Source organism: Copidosoma floridanum, unplaced genomic scaffold, assembly GCF_036245765.1.
Source record: "Copidosoma floridanum isolate Cflo_tuat_1 unplaced genomic scaffold, Cflo_Japanese_pri ptg000021l, whole genome shotgun sequence".
Lineage (NCBI taxonomy): Eukaryota > Metazoa > Arthropoda > Insecta > Hymenoptera > Encyrtidae > Copidosoma > Copidosoma floridanum.
In genome coordinates this window covers 8,072,235-8,092,079 of record NW_028321898.1, presented here as the reverse complement: position 1 = coordinate 8,092,079, position 19,845 = coordinate 8,072,235, and the positions used below count along the sequence as shown (strand labels likewise).

The window sequence follows — 19,845 nt, the reverse complement described above, 5'->3', positions numbered from 1 at the left end:
ACTACACTTGTTGCTGCTGAGTAAGCAGAAAGGGTTTAACGAAGGTAAGCTGCAGAAAATACTGACACCTACGGGTGGGGTTTGAAATAATGACAGTTCACTTCAATTTTGCAGTAAAACTATGAATGTTCTTTTCAGCTACGTGTATTCCGATGACAACGATAGCTCAGTGCAGCGACGGTTCAGTACTTCGACAGCCAATCATAAGGCAGTTTACTTTGACTTTCTTCTTATACTGCTTCGTGATTGGCTGTCGAAATACTGAACAGTCGCTGTACTGAGCTATCGTTGTCGTCAGAATACACGTCGCTTAAAAGAACATTCATAGTTTTACTGCAAAATTGAAGTGAACTGTCGTTATTTCAGACCCCACCCACACCTACAATATAAACGCATGACGAGTAGTACAACTATTTTAATGTTGTTTAATACTATACCAAAAAAAAAATCTACTGTTACTACTACGTACGCTGAATAATAAATCTTATTAATTTAAATCATAGTTAATTACCTGTAAACATTATTTGATATACTACGATCAAATATAATTCTAGTTACAATTTGTAGTATAATACTTTATTTCAAATATTGTATTAGACTTGAAGTGATTGGATTTAAAAAATTTTGTTTTGTATTTCTCAAATATGGAAACGAAAATACTTTCAATATTCATTAAAATATATTGAAATACTTGTAACTACTGTATAATAGTTAGCTCATTTCGAATACAATCGCATTTAGTTAATTATGTTATAATGTTATTTGTTATGGAACTTACTCTTTATGATTTAAATTATAAATGAATCTTTGCTCACATCTTTTGCTACCTCTACTACTACTACTGCGACTAATCGTTCTACAACTACTGTAACTACTACTACTACTTTTACAACTATTTCTGTAATTGCAACATTTGCAACCCTAAAACTTTAGTTGCTACTGTACAAGCATGGAGTTTAACGTGCCAGTAAGATGCAGAAATACCCAACATATCAATTATAACCGCAGCATAAGTATCACAGCTATTTGCACAGTGTTTATTTGTACTGTACGTCTTCTATTTCTATTGTAAATTTACTTCTACTACTAATTCTACTGCCTACTACTTCTAATACTACTTTTACTACTTACTCTGCAACCGAACTATATAGTACTCAAACTATATTTTCTGCTTAATCAGTGGAAAGTGCTTAACGCTGGTGATGTGCAGAAAAAACTGACACCTAAAATATTACCGCATAAGTAGTACAGATTTTCGTACGCCGTTTAGTACTATAAAAGAAAAATAAAATCTACCACTTCTGTTACGTTATTGTGTTAACATACTTTATGTTATATATCGTATTAGGATAAAGAAAACTTTTGTTTCTTATGATTAATATGTTTTAATAAAAATACTACAAAAGTTTGTTGAAATTATTTTAAATACTCATAACTTTAATATAACATAATCATTAATTCATTTAAACCATTTTTTATTTAATTAAATTTACATTTTCTTATTTAAAATAGTGTTTTGATTTTTTAAATAATGGATAAAACCGTATTCTACTAGGTTCACTGCTACTAAGTACTTCTACCGCTGCTATTACTGTAACTGGTACTTAAACTGTATTTGCTTCTGTAATAGCAGAAAATGCGTTAGCGTGGTGAGCCACAGAAAAAAATGATGCCTTAAATGTACCTTTCGGATGCATAGTACAGCTATTTGTAAGTCGTTTAGTACTATAAAAAAAAATTGTTATTTCTACGTACGCTAATTAATGAATCTTATATTTTTAAATAACAATTACCTACTAGTATACAGTCATCATTTAAAATATATCAACTAAATACACTTTTTTTTTTTTAATTGAAATTACTTTATTGTTAATGTTGTATTATGATATAAAAATTTTTGTGTTGCATAGTTAAGATATTTTAATAAAAATAGGATAAATATTTGTCACAATAATATTACTTAAAATACTCACGTAACATCGCAGTTATATATTTATAACTATTATGTGACATAATCCTTATTTTGTTTTAATCATAATTGTATTCAAATAAATAAACAATTTTTTTTTCTAAATTGTATTTCTGTCTTCTGTGTATTTCAATACAACTGTGGCCAGGTTTACTGCTACTAACTACTATTAAACAGGTGCATGTCATGCAGCGCCACCCTTGGTGTCAAAGTCGTGCAACCGCGGGTACCCACATTATACGACACAGCATACACCGATGTACACTTTTAGGAATAATTAATTAATTAGCAAGAAATTAGTGTATTTATTCATCTAATAATAGATGTTATCATAAAAACAGGCTTCAGGAATATAACACACTCGACTTGGTGTAACTCTGAAGCCTTAAAAAAAGGTAAACAGTTAGTTGAAAGTAGTCATGTGTGCGATGTTACAGAATTTTAAAGTGATGGAGTTAGAAATTTGACAAGTGCCGTCGTAATAAGGCAGACCTTGGTAACTTCAGTTCCCTACAAAGTTAACCTGCATGAAAATTTTATTCAGATTATTTTGAAAATTGTCTAAGTTGCAATGCACATGAAAATTACCTATATTTACAGTTGGATAACATTTATTTTATTTTACTCCATCTGTCTTTGCGCTACTGTTACACAGAGTGCATATGCTTACACTTGTGTAAAGCTAAAAAAACACAAGTAATCCATGGAAACGTAGTATAAATGTGTAAAAAATAACCTAACCTCTCATTAGTATTAATTTTTTTTGAACACTGTGTTGTGAGAAATAGATAAATGTAACCAGTACTTGTGTTTTTCAAGCTCCATACAAGTGCAACCACGTGTATACACATATATACGTTGTGTTCCGTCGAGGGACGGAATTGGAGCGGAATCGCATGCTACTCAGAGTCGAACACACTCTAATTTCCCCTGGAGCCTTGCACGCGCCTGCACCCGCCGCTGATTGGCTCGTGTCCCGTCAGTACGGTGGTGGTAGGGGCGGGGCTTTAGGACTTGACAGTTTTACTTTTTCCGTTGCATGCTCTCTCTTGTCTGACACGCCGAATTGGAAACATCGTTAACATCTCGCTTAGTGCTTGTTTTACCGCTTACAGTTTGTACCGTCTGCAGGAGATTTCGCCGCTATCATCGAGCCCCAGGACTCAGGACATCGTCATTAAAACTTAAGTCTCTCTTATATTTTTTCCTTCTATCTTCATCTTCACTCATAGAATCGACATTCTCTTACACCTCTCTTCACCTAATTAGTCCATCACCCACGCTTTATCAGCTTCCGCATTCGCCACTAACTGCATTTGCGTGCTACATCTTAACATCCTCTGCAACAAACCGTCAATTCATTCGCTCATCCGTCAATCTCTTATTCATACTCACATACTTCATAACCCTTTTATCTCTTATTCATGCTGTCCCCCTTTTCCTAAAATCAATCCTTCTTTCCTCGAAACCGCTTTTGTCATCATCACACTAGCTCGTCATTTTTTCCTTTCCTACACGACCCCCCCCCCTGTCACCTCGACACCGTTCGATTGCTCTACATTATCTCTCTCTCTCCCCATCTTCTAACCTTCCATCGACCTCAACTTCATCGACCACCACCCAACTTCACGATCTTTCTCGAGCACGTCACCAACCAACTTATCAGTCATCCCATCTGTCATACGAGTCATCATCGTTGATCTCGCATCTCTGTATGCACGTAGCATCATCTTGACATCGTCTTCGCTCCATCCATCCGCATTTAACCTTGTCACTACATATCGTACATATCATACATCTATTACACCTTATTCAGTGCACATTGTCATCCCGTCATCATCACTCCATATCTCGTCCCCTTCATTCCGATTCTCGTTCCGGAATCAGGGTCCCCACCCGAACACGCTACTCATAACAACCGTCATCGCAACTACCGCAGGTGGTAGTCAATTTCGACTTCCGGGCGTCGGCCCGCTTTCACCAGCTTCGCGCTGACTCGTGCGACCGTGCAGGGCCCGCTGGTTTGCAGAGGAGATCACTCCTCACTCACTCGTCTCGCATTCACACACTGGGAGTCGTTACCACCAGATCCTCCCGCACACACTTACACATTCACGCATCAACACAACACACGCTTATCACCGTTCCAGTTGTCAGTGTTATTGTTAGTTTAATCTGTTCTTCAATTGTATGCAATCCAAGTTGATTTAATAAATCTGGGTTTTTTATGCCATAGGCTTTTTCCCATTAATTAGTTGTTCTTAATTGTGTTAACCTTCCTCTCCTTTTAATTTTGCTTAAATTTAATCACTGCTTGTTTTTTTTGTATTATTTTTTTTAATTAAACTTAAACAAACCCTCTATACAGTACAAAGCCCCCCTCCCTTATATCTATATCTCACTCTTTTGAATTTGGACCAGGCAATCCATGTTGGATCGGCTGTGTCTCCACGCAACAATTTGGTGCCTCCTGTGAGGTAGAATTCACGCTGCATCATTCTCATGACTCATCGTCAAGCTGCAAGATCATCTCTTCGTTGGCAAAACATCATCGCTTCACCGGACACCTCTCTCCTAGCGGCCGCAGCCTGTCTACATTTTTCAAGTTCTACAGCTAAGTGACCTTTATTTTGTCTCTTCTTGCCTAAACCGGTAAATTATAATAATAAGTGTCAGTGCGTGAGTATAATTTAAGCCCCCCTTTTGCGCTGCTTAGTCGATTTAAGTTTTTTTGGGTCATTTGTTTAGATTTTTAACTTGTGACACTTGATTTCATATCCCTTCATAAAAATTGCGTTCCATATTAGATTTGATTGAGCGTTCCCGATCAACAGGATCCTTTTATTTGCGTCAAGCGTTTTAGTCGTGTAAGAATAGGGTATAGTCGTCATTGACTTATTGGAAGGAAACCCTGTACTGTGGGATTCAACTTATAACCATGACCAACGACGGTAAGGAGACCAAACAGGGGCAGTCAGAAGTAGTGGTCAAGATCAATCTGTTTACGTTTCGGCTCAAGGGTTTAGACAAGTTGATCACGGAGGGCAATGTAGATAGCACGAATGCGAAGTTGAGACTAGAAGATTTGACTAGGAGGTTTCAAGCGATTGAAGATCTGACAGACGCGAAGAGTGTAGAACAGGGAAGGGCTGTAGAAGCGAAGGGCTGGGCAGACGTCTCTCAGGATTATTATAATCTTGCGGGAAGGATTGCACGAATGGGAAACGGAGGCATCGGAGCGTCCAATGTAGGAGTCCCTATGGGTCATTCGACTTTTATCAAGACGCAACAGCTCTTAAAGCTCCCGGTAGCAGAGCTCCCTAAGTTTAGTGGTGGCCACGAAGAATGGCTGACTTACAAGAACTCGTTCCACACTATGATCCACATGCGTAATGATATAGATGATCTCGTTAAGTTCATGTATTTAAAGAACACGTTACAGGGTGAGGCGTTGAAGAAGGTTGCGATTTATGACGTTAGTGAGAGAAATTACAGCGTCGCTTGGAAAACACTCATCGAGTCGTACGAGCGAAAACGTATTCTGGTATCAAAGCATCTCTACGCCATTCTTGATATTGGTCCTCTTCAATCCGCTACGTCCAAGGATCTCTCGAAGATGGTGGATGATGTCAAGCAGCATTTGAATACTCTCGAATCGTTAGGTGTGCAGGAGTCTCCACGTATGATTTTTAGGTTGTTAGAGAGAGCTTTGCCCCCTTCTATTAGGCAAAAGTGGGAGGATTCACTAGGGGTAGACGAGCTTCCAACTCTTGACCAATTTTATAGGTTTATAGATGGAGTTGTGTCCAGGCTTTACACTATGGAGACTGACGTTCCACGGGGCAGTGAGTCAACAGCTGGAAAATCGATGGCCAAGCAGGACTCTGAGACACGAAAGGCGCGAAAGACGAACGACGGTGGACGCGTCTTAGTAACAAGGTCTGAGATGTCTTGTATCCAGTGTAACGAGCAGCATTCATTGTTTCGATGTCCAGCGTTCAATAACTTGCCAGTCCAAGGTCGTTGGGATTTCGTCAGGTCTCACCGATTGTGTTTCAATTGTTTGCGATCCCACGGGGGTAAATGTACGTTAGGTCATTGTAAACGCTGCGATCGATATCACAACACTTTGCTCCACACAGATCCAAGATCGTCCCAAAATCCAGCCCAGTCCACCGGAAGTCTAGCGAGTAATGGCGGAGGTGGTGCGTCATCGGCGTGACTAGATTTTGACGTATTTAGCGCTGTTTCCCGAGCTCGTACATCTCAATTGTTAATGAGTGCTGTTGTTCATGTCAAATCGAATCGAGGGAAGTTCATCGAGGGTCGTGCTTTGCTAGACACCTGCTCAACAAACCACTTCATAACCGAAAAATTCGTTCAACGGTTACGACTTCCAGTGCAGAATCAGGCGATGCCCATCAAGGGATTCGGGGGTGCTGGCACTAGCTCGAAGGGTAGCATTCAAATCGAGATCCATTCGCGTCTTAATGAATTTCATAGGGTATTAGATTGTCTTGTCGTTCCAATTATAACTAGTGCGATCCCAAGTGAACCATTTCCACGAGAGATAGTTGATCTTCCCAAAGGAATCCGATTGGCTGATCCCCAATTCCATATTCCCTGTCCAGTCAACATTCTTATAGGCTCAGGAGAAACCTCGTCCTTTTTGTCCATTGGCCAGGTCCATTTGTCTCGAGATCAATACGACGTCTACCTCCAGAAAACACAGTTAGGTTGGGTTATTGTAGGGGAAACGAATCCAGACAGCGAGGCCGAAGCTACCTGCAGTATAGTGGAGTTGGACACACAATTGACCAGGTTTTGGGAATTGGAGGAGATTGGAAGTAGATTGGCGTATTCCTCTGAGGAGAAAGCATGCGAAGAACATTATGTCAAAAATGTTAAGCGTACTCCAAGCGGCAGATACATGGTTAGGTTACCCTTCAGAGAAGTAGATCCTTAACTCGGAGATTCGCGGTCGAAAGCGTTTCGACAATTGCAGGCTATGCGACACCGATTTAAAACGAACCCCAATCTTCAACTCGAATACACTAAGGTTATGCAAGAATATATAGACTCAGGTCACATGACATTGATAAAAGATAAGGGTGCCGGGGGATATTGTATGCCCCACCATGCCGTTGTCAAACCATCTAGTATTACAACAAGGACTCGCGTAGTCTTTAATGCGTCTTCCAAGACCGATAAAAATCTCTCGCTGAATGACGTGCTCATGGTGGGCCCTACAATTCAACCGAAACTCTTCAACCACCTCCTTAGGTTTCGTGCTCATACTTACGTCATTACTGCGGACATAGAGAAAATGTATAGGCAGATTTTAGTAGATCCCCGGGACCGGTCCTACCAACGAATTCTATGGGTACATCAGGGTAGAATTGAGACTTACGAGCTGAACACGGTTACTTTTGGAGTGTCATCTGCTCCTTTTCTAGCAATTAGGACGATTCATCAGTTAGCAGAGGATGAAAAGGCAAGGTTCCCTAGGGCTAGTGTTATCTTGAAGCGGGATTTTTATGTAGATGATCTACTTACTGGAGCAAATTCGTTACAGGAGATTTTGCAGATCAGGGATGAGTTGATTCAATTATTAGCTAGCGGGGGTTTTTCTATCAGAAAATGGGCTTCTAATCACGCTCACGCACTTGACGATTCAGAGGGGAGGGTCTTTAAAATGGATAGCTTAACAGAGGGGGATCCGATAGTTAAAACTTTAGGTATATCTTGGGATTCCCAATCAGACTGCTTCTCATATATAGTAAAACAAATAGAAATGCCCCGAACCGTCACTAAACGAGTCATTCTATCTGAAATCGAAAAAATTTTTGATCCCTTAGGATTGTTAGGGCCGGTAGTATTCACAGCAAAGCTAATTATGCAGGAATGTTGGAAGGCAAAGGTCAGTTTGGACGAATCGGTGCCCCAGGAACTTTATACTACGTGGACCACGTTTGCAGAGCAGATTAAATTGTTGGATGCGGTTTCATTTCCAAGACACCTTCTCTTACAACAGGCAGTGACAATTGAATTGCATGGGTTTTGTGACGCGAGTCAGCGAGGATATAGGGCTTGCTTGTACGTTCGATCAGTAGATAGGTCTGGACAGGTTCTAGTTCGGTTGGCTTGTTCCAAATCTCGCGTCACTCGAGTCAAACAAACAACAATTCCCCGGCTTGAATTGTGCGGTGCGTTAACGCTGGTTCGGTTGTTCAAGGAGTGCAGAGAATCCTTTCATTTTTTGATAAAGAAGGTGGTATTTTGGTCAGATTCCGAAATCGTGCTGCAGTGGATCAAGAAATCACCCCAGGCTCTTAAGGTCTTCGAAGGAAATCGGGTCGCTGAAATTCAAGAGCTAGCTGCATCAGTTGAGTGGCGTCATGTGACTACTAGAGACAACTTTGCCGATGTCCTATCTAGAGGCCAGAATCCGGCTGAATTCCTTAGGAACAGGGAATGGACCAATGGAATGCCTTGGTTGTACCGTTCAGAGAAAGAGTGGCCCAACTCAGAGAGAAGTATTGTTGTCAGTTTACCTGGATTAAAGGCGTCCACTTGCTTGATGTCGGCAGTGGAACCTTCGCAATCTGTGACGCCAGTTGTTTCAAATTCATCGTTTCAGGAATCATCTCAAATCGAGCCTTTCTACGAACGTCAGTCATCTTATTTTGCGTTAATCAATTCCTTATCGTATTGTCTCCGCTGGCGTTTTTCAACCGATCGAATTCAAGGTCCACCATCACTTGTTGAGAGAACCAGAGCAGAGATTCGACTACTAAGGCTTATACAGCAAGAGCAATTCAAAAGGGAGATAACTCAAATCGAGAAAACGGGGAGTACGAAGAATACGAAGTTAGCCGCGTTTGACCCCTTTATAGATGCGAATGGCTTGTTGCGAGTAGAAGGCCGATTGCGACGTGCGAAAATCCCTGACCGACAGAAATACCCGATACTGCTGCCATCATACCATCACGTAACCGACCTCATCATAAGCGAAGTTCATCATTCGTCGTTGCATGCGGGAATTCAAGGGGTGTTGTATAAAATTCGTCAACGTTTTTGGTTGCTAGATGGAAAGAATCAGGTTAGGCGTGTTGTTAGACGTTGCGTTACGTGCATCAGACATAGACCCGTGACCCTACAGGCGAAAATGAGCGATTTACCCCAAGCGCGCGTGCAACAAGCTTCGGTCTTTGAACACGTAGGAGTAGATTATTTTGGTCCAATTAACATAAAGGAGAAAAAGTTACGGAATCGAGTAGTTTTGCCAGCGTATGGTTGTGTGTTTATTTGCATGCCCACCAAATCAGTCCACATAGAGATAGCGAGCAATATGACAACCGAAGGGTTTATAGGAGCCTTTAAAAGGTTTATAGGACGTCGAGGAATTCCATCCCATGTTTATTCACATAACGGTACTAATTTTGTCGGGGCGAACAACGAGTTGCGCGAAATTTATAATCTCATTCATTCAGAGTCGTTCCGCGATAAAATCAACAATTACGCCGTAACTCATAACATCATTTGGCACTTCAATCCACCAGCTTCACCACACTTTGGGGGGATATGGGAGTCCGCCGTTAAATCATTTAAGCATCACTTAAAGCGAGTTATAGGAAGGCAAATACTTACGTTTAAACAGCTTAACACCCTCTGCATCGAAATAGAATCAATCTTAAATTCGCGTCCCATTAGCTCCATGTCAAGCGATCCAAATGACCCAGCCGCCCTTACTCCCGAGCATTTTCTTATTGGCCGTCCTCTCACGATGTTGCCTGATCACGATTTGACTTCCGTTTCAGATAATCGACTTCCCGCATGGAAATTCATTGTAAAGGCGCGGCAGGACTTTTGGAAGCGTTGGCATTCTGAATATCTCCATGAATTACAAAAACGAACAAAGTGGCTCGAAGGCAAAGGTGAAATAAGGGTCAGATCCGTCGTCATTCTAATTGAGAAAAATCATCCAAATAATCATTGGCCACTAAAAGTAGTGACAGAGGTTCACCCGGGAAGCGATGGTGTCATCAGAGTCGTCAAATTGAAAACCAAAACAGGAGTCTACGAAAGAAATATCACCGATTTGTGCCCTTTACTGGAATCCATGTAACATTGCACCGTGTATACACATCACACGACTACACATCACACACATGAACACGACAATTTTGCTCGCATACTCTCGCAACGGGGGGAGCCTGTTCCGTCGAGGGACGGAATTGGAGCGGAATCGCATGCTACTCAGAGTCAAACACACTCTAATTTCCCCTGGAGCCTTGCGCGCGCCTGCACCCGCCGCTGATTGGCTCGTGTCCCATCAGTACGGTGGTGGTAGGGGCGGGGCTTCAGGGCTTGACAGTTTTACTTTTTCCGTTGCACGCTCTCTCTTGTCTGACACGCCGAATTGGAAACATCGTTAACATCTCGCTTAGTGCTTGTTTTACCGCTTACAGTTTGTACCGTCTGCAGGAGATTTCGCCGCTATCATCGAGCCCCAGGACTCAGGACATCGTCATTAAAACTTAAGTCTCTCTTATATTTTTTCCTTCTATCTTCATCTTCACTCATAGAATCGACATTCTCTTACACCTCTCTTCACCTAATTAGTCCATCACCCACGCTTTATCAGCTTCCGCATTCGCCACTAACTGCATTTGCGTGCTACATCTTAACATCCTCTGCAACAAACCGTCAATTCATTCGCTCATCCGTCAATCTCTTATTCATACTCACATACTTCATAACCCTTTTATCTCTTATTCATGCTGTCCCCCTTTTCCTAAAATCAATCCTTCTTTCCTCGAAACCGCTTTTGTCATCATCACACTAGCTCGTCATTTTTTCCTTTCCTACACGACCCCCCCCCCTGTCACCTCGACACCGTTCGATTGCTCTACATTATCTCTCTCTCTCCCCATCGTCTAACCTTCCATCGACCTCAACTTCATCGACCACCACCCAACTTCACGATCTTTCTCGAGCACGTCACCAACCAACTTATCAGTCATCCCATCTGTCATACGAGTCATCATCGTTGATCTCGCATCTCTGTATGCACGTAGCATCATCTTGACATCGTCTTCGCTCCATCCATCCGCATTTAACCTTGTCACTACATATCGTACATATCATACATCTATTACACCTTATTCAGTGCACATTGTCATCCCGTCATCATCACTCCATATCTCGTCCCCTTCATTCCGATTCTCGTTCCAGAATCAGGGTCCCCACCCGAACACGCTACTCATAACAACCGTCATCGCAACTACCGCAGGTGGTAGTCAATTTCGACTTCCGGGCGTCGGCCCGCTTTCACCAGCTTCGCGCTGACTCGTGCGACCGTGCAGGGCCCGCTGGTTCGCAGAGGAGATCACTCCTCACTCACTCGTCTCGCATTCACACACTGGGAGTCGTTACCACCAGATCCTCCCGCATACACTTACACATTTACGCATCAACACAACACACGCTTATCACCGTTCCAGTTGTCAGTGTTATTGTTAGTTTAATCTGTTCTTTAATTGTATGCACCCCAAGTTGATTTAATAAATCTGGGTTTTTTATGCCATAGGCTTTTTCCCATTAATTAGTTGTTCTTAATTGTGTTAACCTTCCTCTCCTTTTAATTTTGCTTAAATTTAATCACTATTTGTTTTTTTTGTATTATTTTTTTTAATTGAACTTAAACAAACCCTCTATACAGTACAAAGCCCCCCCCTCCTTATATCTATATCTCACTCTTTTGAATTTGGACCAGGCAATCCATGTTGGATCGGCTGTGTCTCCACGCAACATGTTGTGTTAGCACAGTCGCAATCAATGTTTTTATTTTTTCCAATCTTGTCGTACATATGACAGCACCAACCAAAACTTATTACTGTACATTAACATAAAACACACTTAAATCACTGATTCATTTGGTTAATCCATTCCTAATAAACTTTTTTTTAACCCATTAAAAAGTTTTCCTATAAGACTCTATGCATTCTGGCGATTTTAGCGAGGGACAATTTCTCTTCCTCGACGGCGCCTCCTGACATAGGCGCATAGCGAAGTAGTTGTACAGCTATTTGTAAGTCTTTTATTTCTATAGAAGAAAAAATCAACTAAGACTACTACTGTTATTACTTTTGCTGTATTATGAATTACATTGATTTAAATTACATGCACTTACTGTATGGTTACAAAAGTAGGGCTATTAGAACACATAATTTTTTCGTTTACTAATTCTTTGATTTAGTGTTTTGAAATATTATTCTTATAATTTGAAAATTCAAGACCATAAATCAAGAAGTTAAAAATTGCATTGGATTCCTTGTTATAATTAGTTTTTTAGTAACCAGTATTATTTTTATTGTTATTACATTATCATCATGTTTATCATTTCTACCACTATAAATACTATTATAGTTATTTAATATAGTTATTATTACTATTATTTTTATTTTTATTGGTATTATCAGTATTATTATTATTATTGTTATTCTTGTTATTTTTTGTTATTATTTTTGTTATTATTATCATTGTCATTTAATTTTCATCATTGTTATGATTATAACTTTTATTATTATTATTGTTATTTATATTCTTATTGATGCTACTATTATTGTTATTATAGACATTTACTCATTTTTGTACTGAAATAGCAAGTTTAAAAATGCCGAAACTATTTTTTACTTTTCACAAAAGTTTGAATTTGATTATGTATTTCTAACGACACATTAAGTGTGTACACTAACTTAAACCTTGCATCCTTGGAAAAAAAATTCTGTCTCCGATCGCTGTTGTGTAGACAAAAGTGAGTCTCAGCTCTCCTCTAAGCACCCCCCTTACACACAAAGTTATGTGTTTGTTTCCACGTGGTTTTTCATCTAATAATATTTAAACAAGCACCTCCCACTCCCAGCCACACCCCCTCAACTCTCATGCAGCAATCCCTTCGCCACCTCCCTATTTAACCAATCTCTTGCTCTAATTTGCCTCTACCATCACTAAAGACAAAGTTTTTTAATTATTGAGAGCTTAGCAAAACTTTAAAAATTATTTTATTGAAGTCAATTAAACAACTACGATTTAATAACAAGAATCGTACGTATGCATCTACTTACCCAAACAAAACTTTTTGTGTTATTTTTTTTTTGGTAACGAAAATTTTTTTAGTACTTCAATAACAAAATTGTTTTCCCAGCTTACTTTTGAGATTCTAGCTTAAACTTATTAAAGCAATTAAGAAAATTAATAAATATTCAATTACTATGGTATTAAATGCTATGGTATTAAAGTGTAATAGAACAAATAATTTTACAATAAAATTAACACAAAGAAAAAGCTAATCAACATTTTATAGTATAAGTGTTTCTACAATACACGATTTATTTTTATAAGATAATGATTTTTTTAATTTATTATATTGTTCATAATAAAATGAAAGTCAATAATCTGACATAATTTTTTTGGATGCGTTTACTTCTTAAAATTAAACGGCTTTGTAATTTGAGGTAATGAATATTATTTTAAATTTTACGGAAAAAATTTCATAAGCATTTCTAATGTAATAAATGTCCCAGAATAATGAAAAATAATTAAAAAGGAACAAATAATATTTATGCGAGTAATTGAATCTATCGACATTTCCCGTCTAGTACGAGATTGCCAAAGCAACTCGGTTTTTCAGTTAAAACTACACATTTGTAGAAAAATTGTCATACGTAGCAATTGAAAAAAAGATCCACCTTAACTAGGATTTGAACTTGGAACTCTTAACTTGCCGGGTAAATGCATTACCAATTTTGCCATCAAGATCTCGGCTACTCCTTTTCTCAATTGATACGTTTTATAATTTCGGCTATTTTTTAGTTGACGCCTTGCTCATATGGTATATAGGAATATTAGAAATTGATGTAATTTCATCGATGGGTAAGTATTAATGCGAGTAATTGAACTTATCCACATTTGCCATCTAGTACGAGATTGCCAAAGCAATATTTATGTTTTATATTTTTATACATTTCAAAAAAAGATTCTTTTAGTTTTGAAAAACTAAAATAGAGGCACGATTATACAAATAAGTATTGAATAAGAATTAAATCATCATATATTAATTCGTTGTTTCGTAGTTTGAAACTCAGTACCAATATTTGTTTAGTTGACAAAACTTTTTCTTGTGAACTACGACTGTGCTTCCTGGGAGACACACTTACGTTACAACGTGGACAAGGAGTCCGCTTTTCCTTGTTGTCATCTGCTTGCTGAGTGGCCAGTCAGCTCTGGCTTAACTCAGGATTTTCACGCGCCGGTGTTTAGGTATGAGCCCGCAGAGGTGGCTGGATAAGGCTGGTACTCGGCTTACAAATCCCCTTAGTACGTCGCGATCTCTAAATAAAGCCTGTAAATAAAAGTAGCCAAAAGGGCTTAATGCAGGAAAAGGCTTGCGCAAAGCAGAACACAAACATCGCATAATCTTAAGCACTGAATCTCTATTAATTGCACTAATACGGAAGAATACGCGCGCGCGCGCACGTGAGAGTGTGTGTGTGTGTGTCTGTGTGTATGTCGCTCGATCACGATAATTGCAAAGCACGCATGGCCGGAGAAAGGCTTTCTTTTTGAAGTCGATGAAACACAACAGTTCTACCAGGCACAGGGAGAGTTTACGCTAGTACATGCTTTTTTACGCACGCACTGCGCTTATCTGGCTTTTTGTAGCCTCATGTTTACGCTTGTTGGCCGAGCAGATGGTCTCCCGACAAGAATTCTCGGCCTGGTATCTTGCTGACAAGTTGCTTGTTATCAGAAGTGAGGAGGCTGGAGCTGACAAGGCAATGACGAGGCTGTTCCTTGGTGACGTGGTGTGCTTTGCGGGCAAGAGACACTCGTGTGCACTACCTGTACCTAATCTTCTGTGCCCTAATGGCCAGGAGTGTCTGTCGCTAACACCTATATCAAGACGCTTTTCTCTCCTTCCTCTCTCTCTCTCGCTTCTATTCGCCGTTATAACGCCCCCTATCTCTCTCTTTCCGGCCTTTCTTCCTCGTGCAGTCTAGGTGAGCGTAAACAGCACTCAAGTATTAACCGCCAGTTACACTATAAAGATATTTTTTCTTGAAGATTATATATAGATTATGTATAGATGTAAATGCGTTTTAAGAACGTTATTCTTTTAAGAAGATCTGCTCTGAGTAGGAATTGAACCTCCAAATAAGACTCCGTAAACACTATACAACAGTATGCTATGTCCGCATTATGACTAAAATCAATAAAGAAAAAGTGAAAACGTGTACAGTTTATGATACACCCAATAAAGTTAAAAATCAAAGGGCTTACTGAAGACCACAGTGCTGTCCATGGATGATTAGTCAACTCAAAATTATTTGTACGTATCAACTTTCAAACCTTATAATTAAAAAAATTTGTTTTTCGTAATATTTACATTCGTATAACTTCAGACTTGGAACTAGAGTTTTTTTACCTATTACTTATAATCTACCATCCCATCTAATCGATGAAAACATCGTACAAAATTACTTTCGAACATAGTAATCTTTGCGATACTGAATAACAATGCAGTGGAATTGAAAATTGTATTATCTTAAAGTAAATTTTTTTTAGAATGTAAGATGTTTTAAGATGATTTTAATAAAATTGACTATGTTGTATAATAAAAATTATAAAATCCCAATTTTTACTACGTTAAACATAGTAATTTTTATTTTGCTGTGTAATAAATTTTTAGGGCTGCTACATAATAATAGTAGTTATTTAAAATATGATAAAAATTACTACAAACGTTGTAATTGTGTCGTTAAGTGAGTACGTCTTAGCTTTTCTAAAAAATATAGTAATTTTTTAATATGAGGATGCATCATGAGCAAGCTCAACTGCCAAAGGGCAGCAGGACAAGATGCTAACTAAAGATATAGATATATTATTTGAACACGGTCTATTATATAGCTTCTCACCAACACACTTTCACTGTTACTTGTATGTGAGTGAATGGGAAATTTTAAATATAAAGGATGAATGAGCAAATTTTCATAGAGAACTATTATGGTTTGTATTTAAATTTAAGTCTAAGTCGATTTAAGAAACTGCTGAAAGCAACAATGTAAGTAATTTTTATGAATTTCTATATAAAACAATGTAAATAAACCGTATTTAAATAATATATCTATATATCTCTTGGTAGTATCTTGTCCTGCTGCCCTCTGGTGGTTGAGCTTACTCATGATTCATCCTTATAGTTATAATACTTTTTTCACATAACTTTTCTCAATGTATTATCATTTTTATCACTATCATCGTTATCTTTACAATAATAAAAATATTTTTTATTGTTATGATTATTATTATCATTGCCATTAATAATACGATGATCATCAGTATTATTTTTATTGTTATTATGATCATTATAATTACCCTGCTTATCATAGAGCCCTATCACTTCTTTAACAAATAAGTTCACAAAAATATTTTTTTGTAACTGTATAAGTTGCTTTGAATTAGAAAAAAGGTTAATGAACTTGTCAAAAATCAAGAATTAATTATTTTTGTAGATACTTGTCCCAATACGCATACTTTCTTTGTAAAAGAATTCTTTAAGAATATGCACATGTCCCTAATAAAAGAATTCTTTTAAAATTCTTACATAATTTAAAAAGAAGACTAAAGGAATTCTCATCAAAGTAAACGAAGTATTCTTTTGGTATTTTTTAAGCAATCTTATCTAATACTCTGGTATGGAAGTTATACTGAACTTTTTAATGAACAAAACACTTACAAAATTCTTATGTTGTGAGAAAATATTCATAAATTGCCATAATAGAAATTTTACTTGACACTTAATTGTATTTTTTACGGTAAAAAAATATGTATTGCATTTGATGCCAATAATCCGTTTTAAAAGTTATTTCATTCAACATATACATAAAAATAAAATTAAATGCAGTTGTCATTACTAAAAGTAAACTTGAAAGTTCCATTAAACTGATTGAAATTTGTCTTTCAGTATGTAATTATTAAAATTACACCGTCTATCTAAGTCTGTTTTAGCTCAATCGTTTAAGTGCCAGCCTACCACTCCAAGGGATCCAAGTTTAATTCCCCGTTACTGCAAATATTTTTAATCATTGTTCGTAGAAGGCTTTTAATAATAACAGAATTTTTAAACAATTTGTATAAATACAAAGTGGTATAATTAACAAACTGGACCTAAAAAATTTAGTTTTTCGTAGCTATTTAAATCAGTAAAAAGAATTTTTCCTTACGTCTTTTTGAAAAGAATGAAATTTAATGCGTTTCTTATAGAATTTTGACAGTAATCTTATCACTACAAAAAAAAAAAATTTTTTTACGCCTGTTAAAATTCCTTTTCATCAAACAAAAAGGAATTCTTTAAGAATTTTAATACAGTGGACATTTGCGATTACTTAAAGAAGTTAATAAGTATTCTTCTTAATTACTTTTGGGAAAGAAATTCTTTTTGAATTCTTATAGAATTATGAGAGTAATCTTCCTGCGTATTGGATAATGAGATGTTTATTTCCAATTAGCATTCTTCTCTTAAAATTTTGTTTCAAGGTATTTGTGTTTTCTTGCATCAATTCAAAGCTGTAACAATCAAGAGGAGAAAATACTCAAGTTTTTTGAATCCATTACCATTCGAAAAAACCAAGAATAATCGAAAAAACTGTTACCGTTCAGGGTATTATTTTATTAATTATAAATCATTAAAATAGTTATTTCTTATTAAACTCAATCGTTTTACATAAATTTGATTTTTAAATGTCGCGTTCAGCTCCGATTTCAAAACTTTGTGCCTGATAGTACCACCTACCGCCCACTAGGTGGCAACTACTAGTTTTTACCAAACATCGGAAGTAAAAAGGTAGTTTGTAGTATATAAGAAGGGCTGCACGACGTCTTGCAATGATCCACCCAAATCACACGATCCAAGCCTATGCCAGGGCTCTCACTTGACGAGACTTATACAAAGGCAGTGGCTAGAGTGATAATTTAGTACAATAAACACTTATGTATGAAACCACGCAAAAAGCTCTACGTGACGACTTTAATTTTACCTATATAATCTCAAAATCCTTGTCTGCATAACAGGGTATTGCTGTCCACCTTCTGTGAGAATCTGACCAATATACTGGCAACTAGCATTTATACACTGCTGCTGGTCACTACCCTACCGCTCTCAAGTGGCAACAGCTCCAGTGGGGAAAAAAGATTCCAACGAAAGTGCTCTACATCTCCACGTCCAGAGTCTCTAGCACAGGGTGTTTGGTTTTCTATTTTACTATGTACAACAGTTCGAATTATTAAGCATTTTGTTATAGTCAAGAAAAAATAGAAAATAATTTTTGTTGCATAGGTGGCGAAATATTACCATATTTGGGTTAATACAAAAAACGAATTTGGCAGCCGTTAAATTCATGCCTACACCCTCTCTACTTTTATCCTTTGCTGATTCTTGCCAATAATCCAAATAACTCTCCTTGTACCTCCTCCCGATCGGAAGGTTAACTGGGATCCCCCGTTACTAAGGTAGGCTCAAGGTTGGCTACCAAATTTACGCGGCTCAAGTGTGGCGCTGCCTTGGGCCAAGGTTTCTATCTTCTATCTAATTTTTTTTGACATTATGAAACTGGAACAAAAATTTGTGAGCAGTGTATTTATAAAAATGTGTGAAAGTTAATTTTGGAGATAAATTATTGAAAGTGAGTGTGAAACTAAAACGCTTTTATACTTAAGGAGGTTGGCTACCTTAGGCAATTGACAGTCATTTTTTAACTAGAATTTTTGCAGAACTTTATTAATATATAAAAAAAATTTATGCAAAGTTTCAACAACTTTGGGTGCTGTGAAACGAGAAAAGAATGAAATAAATTTTGTAATTTCACATGCGTTTTTATAGGAGATCGTCAAAAGTGACTCTTATAGTAACAAATTTTAATAGAATCAACAGTCAGATTTGGACAAAACTGTAGTTAACAATAAATTAACATCTAACTTTTTATTATGTAAAATAATCACTTTGATTAGGGCCTTGTGAAAATAGTTATTGGGTTTGGTAAACATGCGAACATCAATGTTTAAGAATAATCCTCAAAATTCGTTAGTCACTTCTTAAAAGCCTCCTTAAACTTTATGAATGACCGTAAAAGAGTTGCCTCAAACTTTCTGTTGGGTAAGCTTTTTCTTTTTTTTCATAAATTAAAAAAAAATTAAACATTTGCTACTATTAAATAACAGTTTTTGCATGAGCTTACAAATAAAATTAACACTTATTGAATAAAAAATTAATATTCTTGAATCTTAAAAACTTTTTTAAAACATTTTATTCAAGCAAACTTGTTTCATTGTACTGCCTGGTACACAAGTTGAGGCAGCTGTAACCATCTGATTGCTATTCTTGAGATTTTAGTTAGTGTTTAGTTCAGTATTCACTTATCAATCAGACTTATTTTATTGCCTGTAAGACTAGAATTTCCAATTCTTGAATTTTTTTCTAATTGCACAACTGTCATCAAGCGATTAATTCGTCTGATTCATTTAAAATTGCACGCCTGTTTTCAATTCTTTACTTATGACAGTATACGTACACATACATTTTTAATACAAGAATGGTACGTATGTATTTATGTGTATATGTATATATATATATATATATTCAAGACGCCATCCTTAAGTGTGTTAGTTATTTAACCTTAACTGTATTATTATTTTAAAAAATTGATATTATGTAATGGATACAGAAAATTTAAATAATGTATACTAATATGAATAATGTAATGTGGATTTTTAAACTTTTAGTATAAATATGTTTTTAAATTGATAACAATTAACTTGTA

General features: G+C 37.2%; 3 protein-coding genes across 3 annotated transcripts; all 3 read left to right on the top strand.

Annotated features, from left to right (window-relative positions):
* The first annotated feature begins 4,907 nt into the window (after positions 1–4,907).
* On the top strand, positions 4,908–6,191 carry LOC149374111 (uncharacterized). Its single transcript, XM_089594461.1, has one exon. It carries the CDS (start codon positions 4,908–4,910, stop codon positions 6,189–6,191), a length of 1,284 nt encoding a protein of 427 aa, XP_089450587.1.
* Positions 6,192–6,245: 54 nt separating this feature from the next.
* LOC149374110 (uncharacterized) lies at positions 6,246–6,935 on the top strand. The gene has a single exon (XM_089594459.1). The coding sequence runs from the start codon at positions 6,246–6,248 to the stop codon at positions 6,933–6,935; it is 690 nt and encodes a 229-aa protein (XP_089450585.1).
* Positions 6,936–7,058: 123 nt separating this feature from the next.
* LOC149374109 (uncharacterized) lies at positions 7,059–10,097 on the top strand. The gene has a single exon (XM_089594458.1). The coding sequence runs from the start codon at positions 7,059–7,061 to the stop codon at positions 10,095–10,097; it is 3,039 nt and encodes a 1,012-aa protein (XP_089450584.1).
* Positions 10,098–19,845: the final 9,748 nt, after the last annotated feature.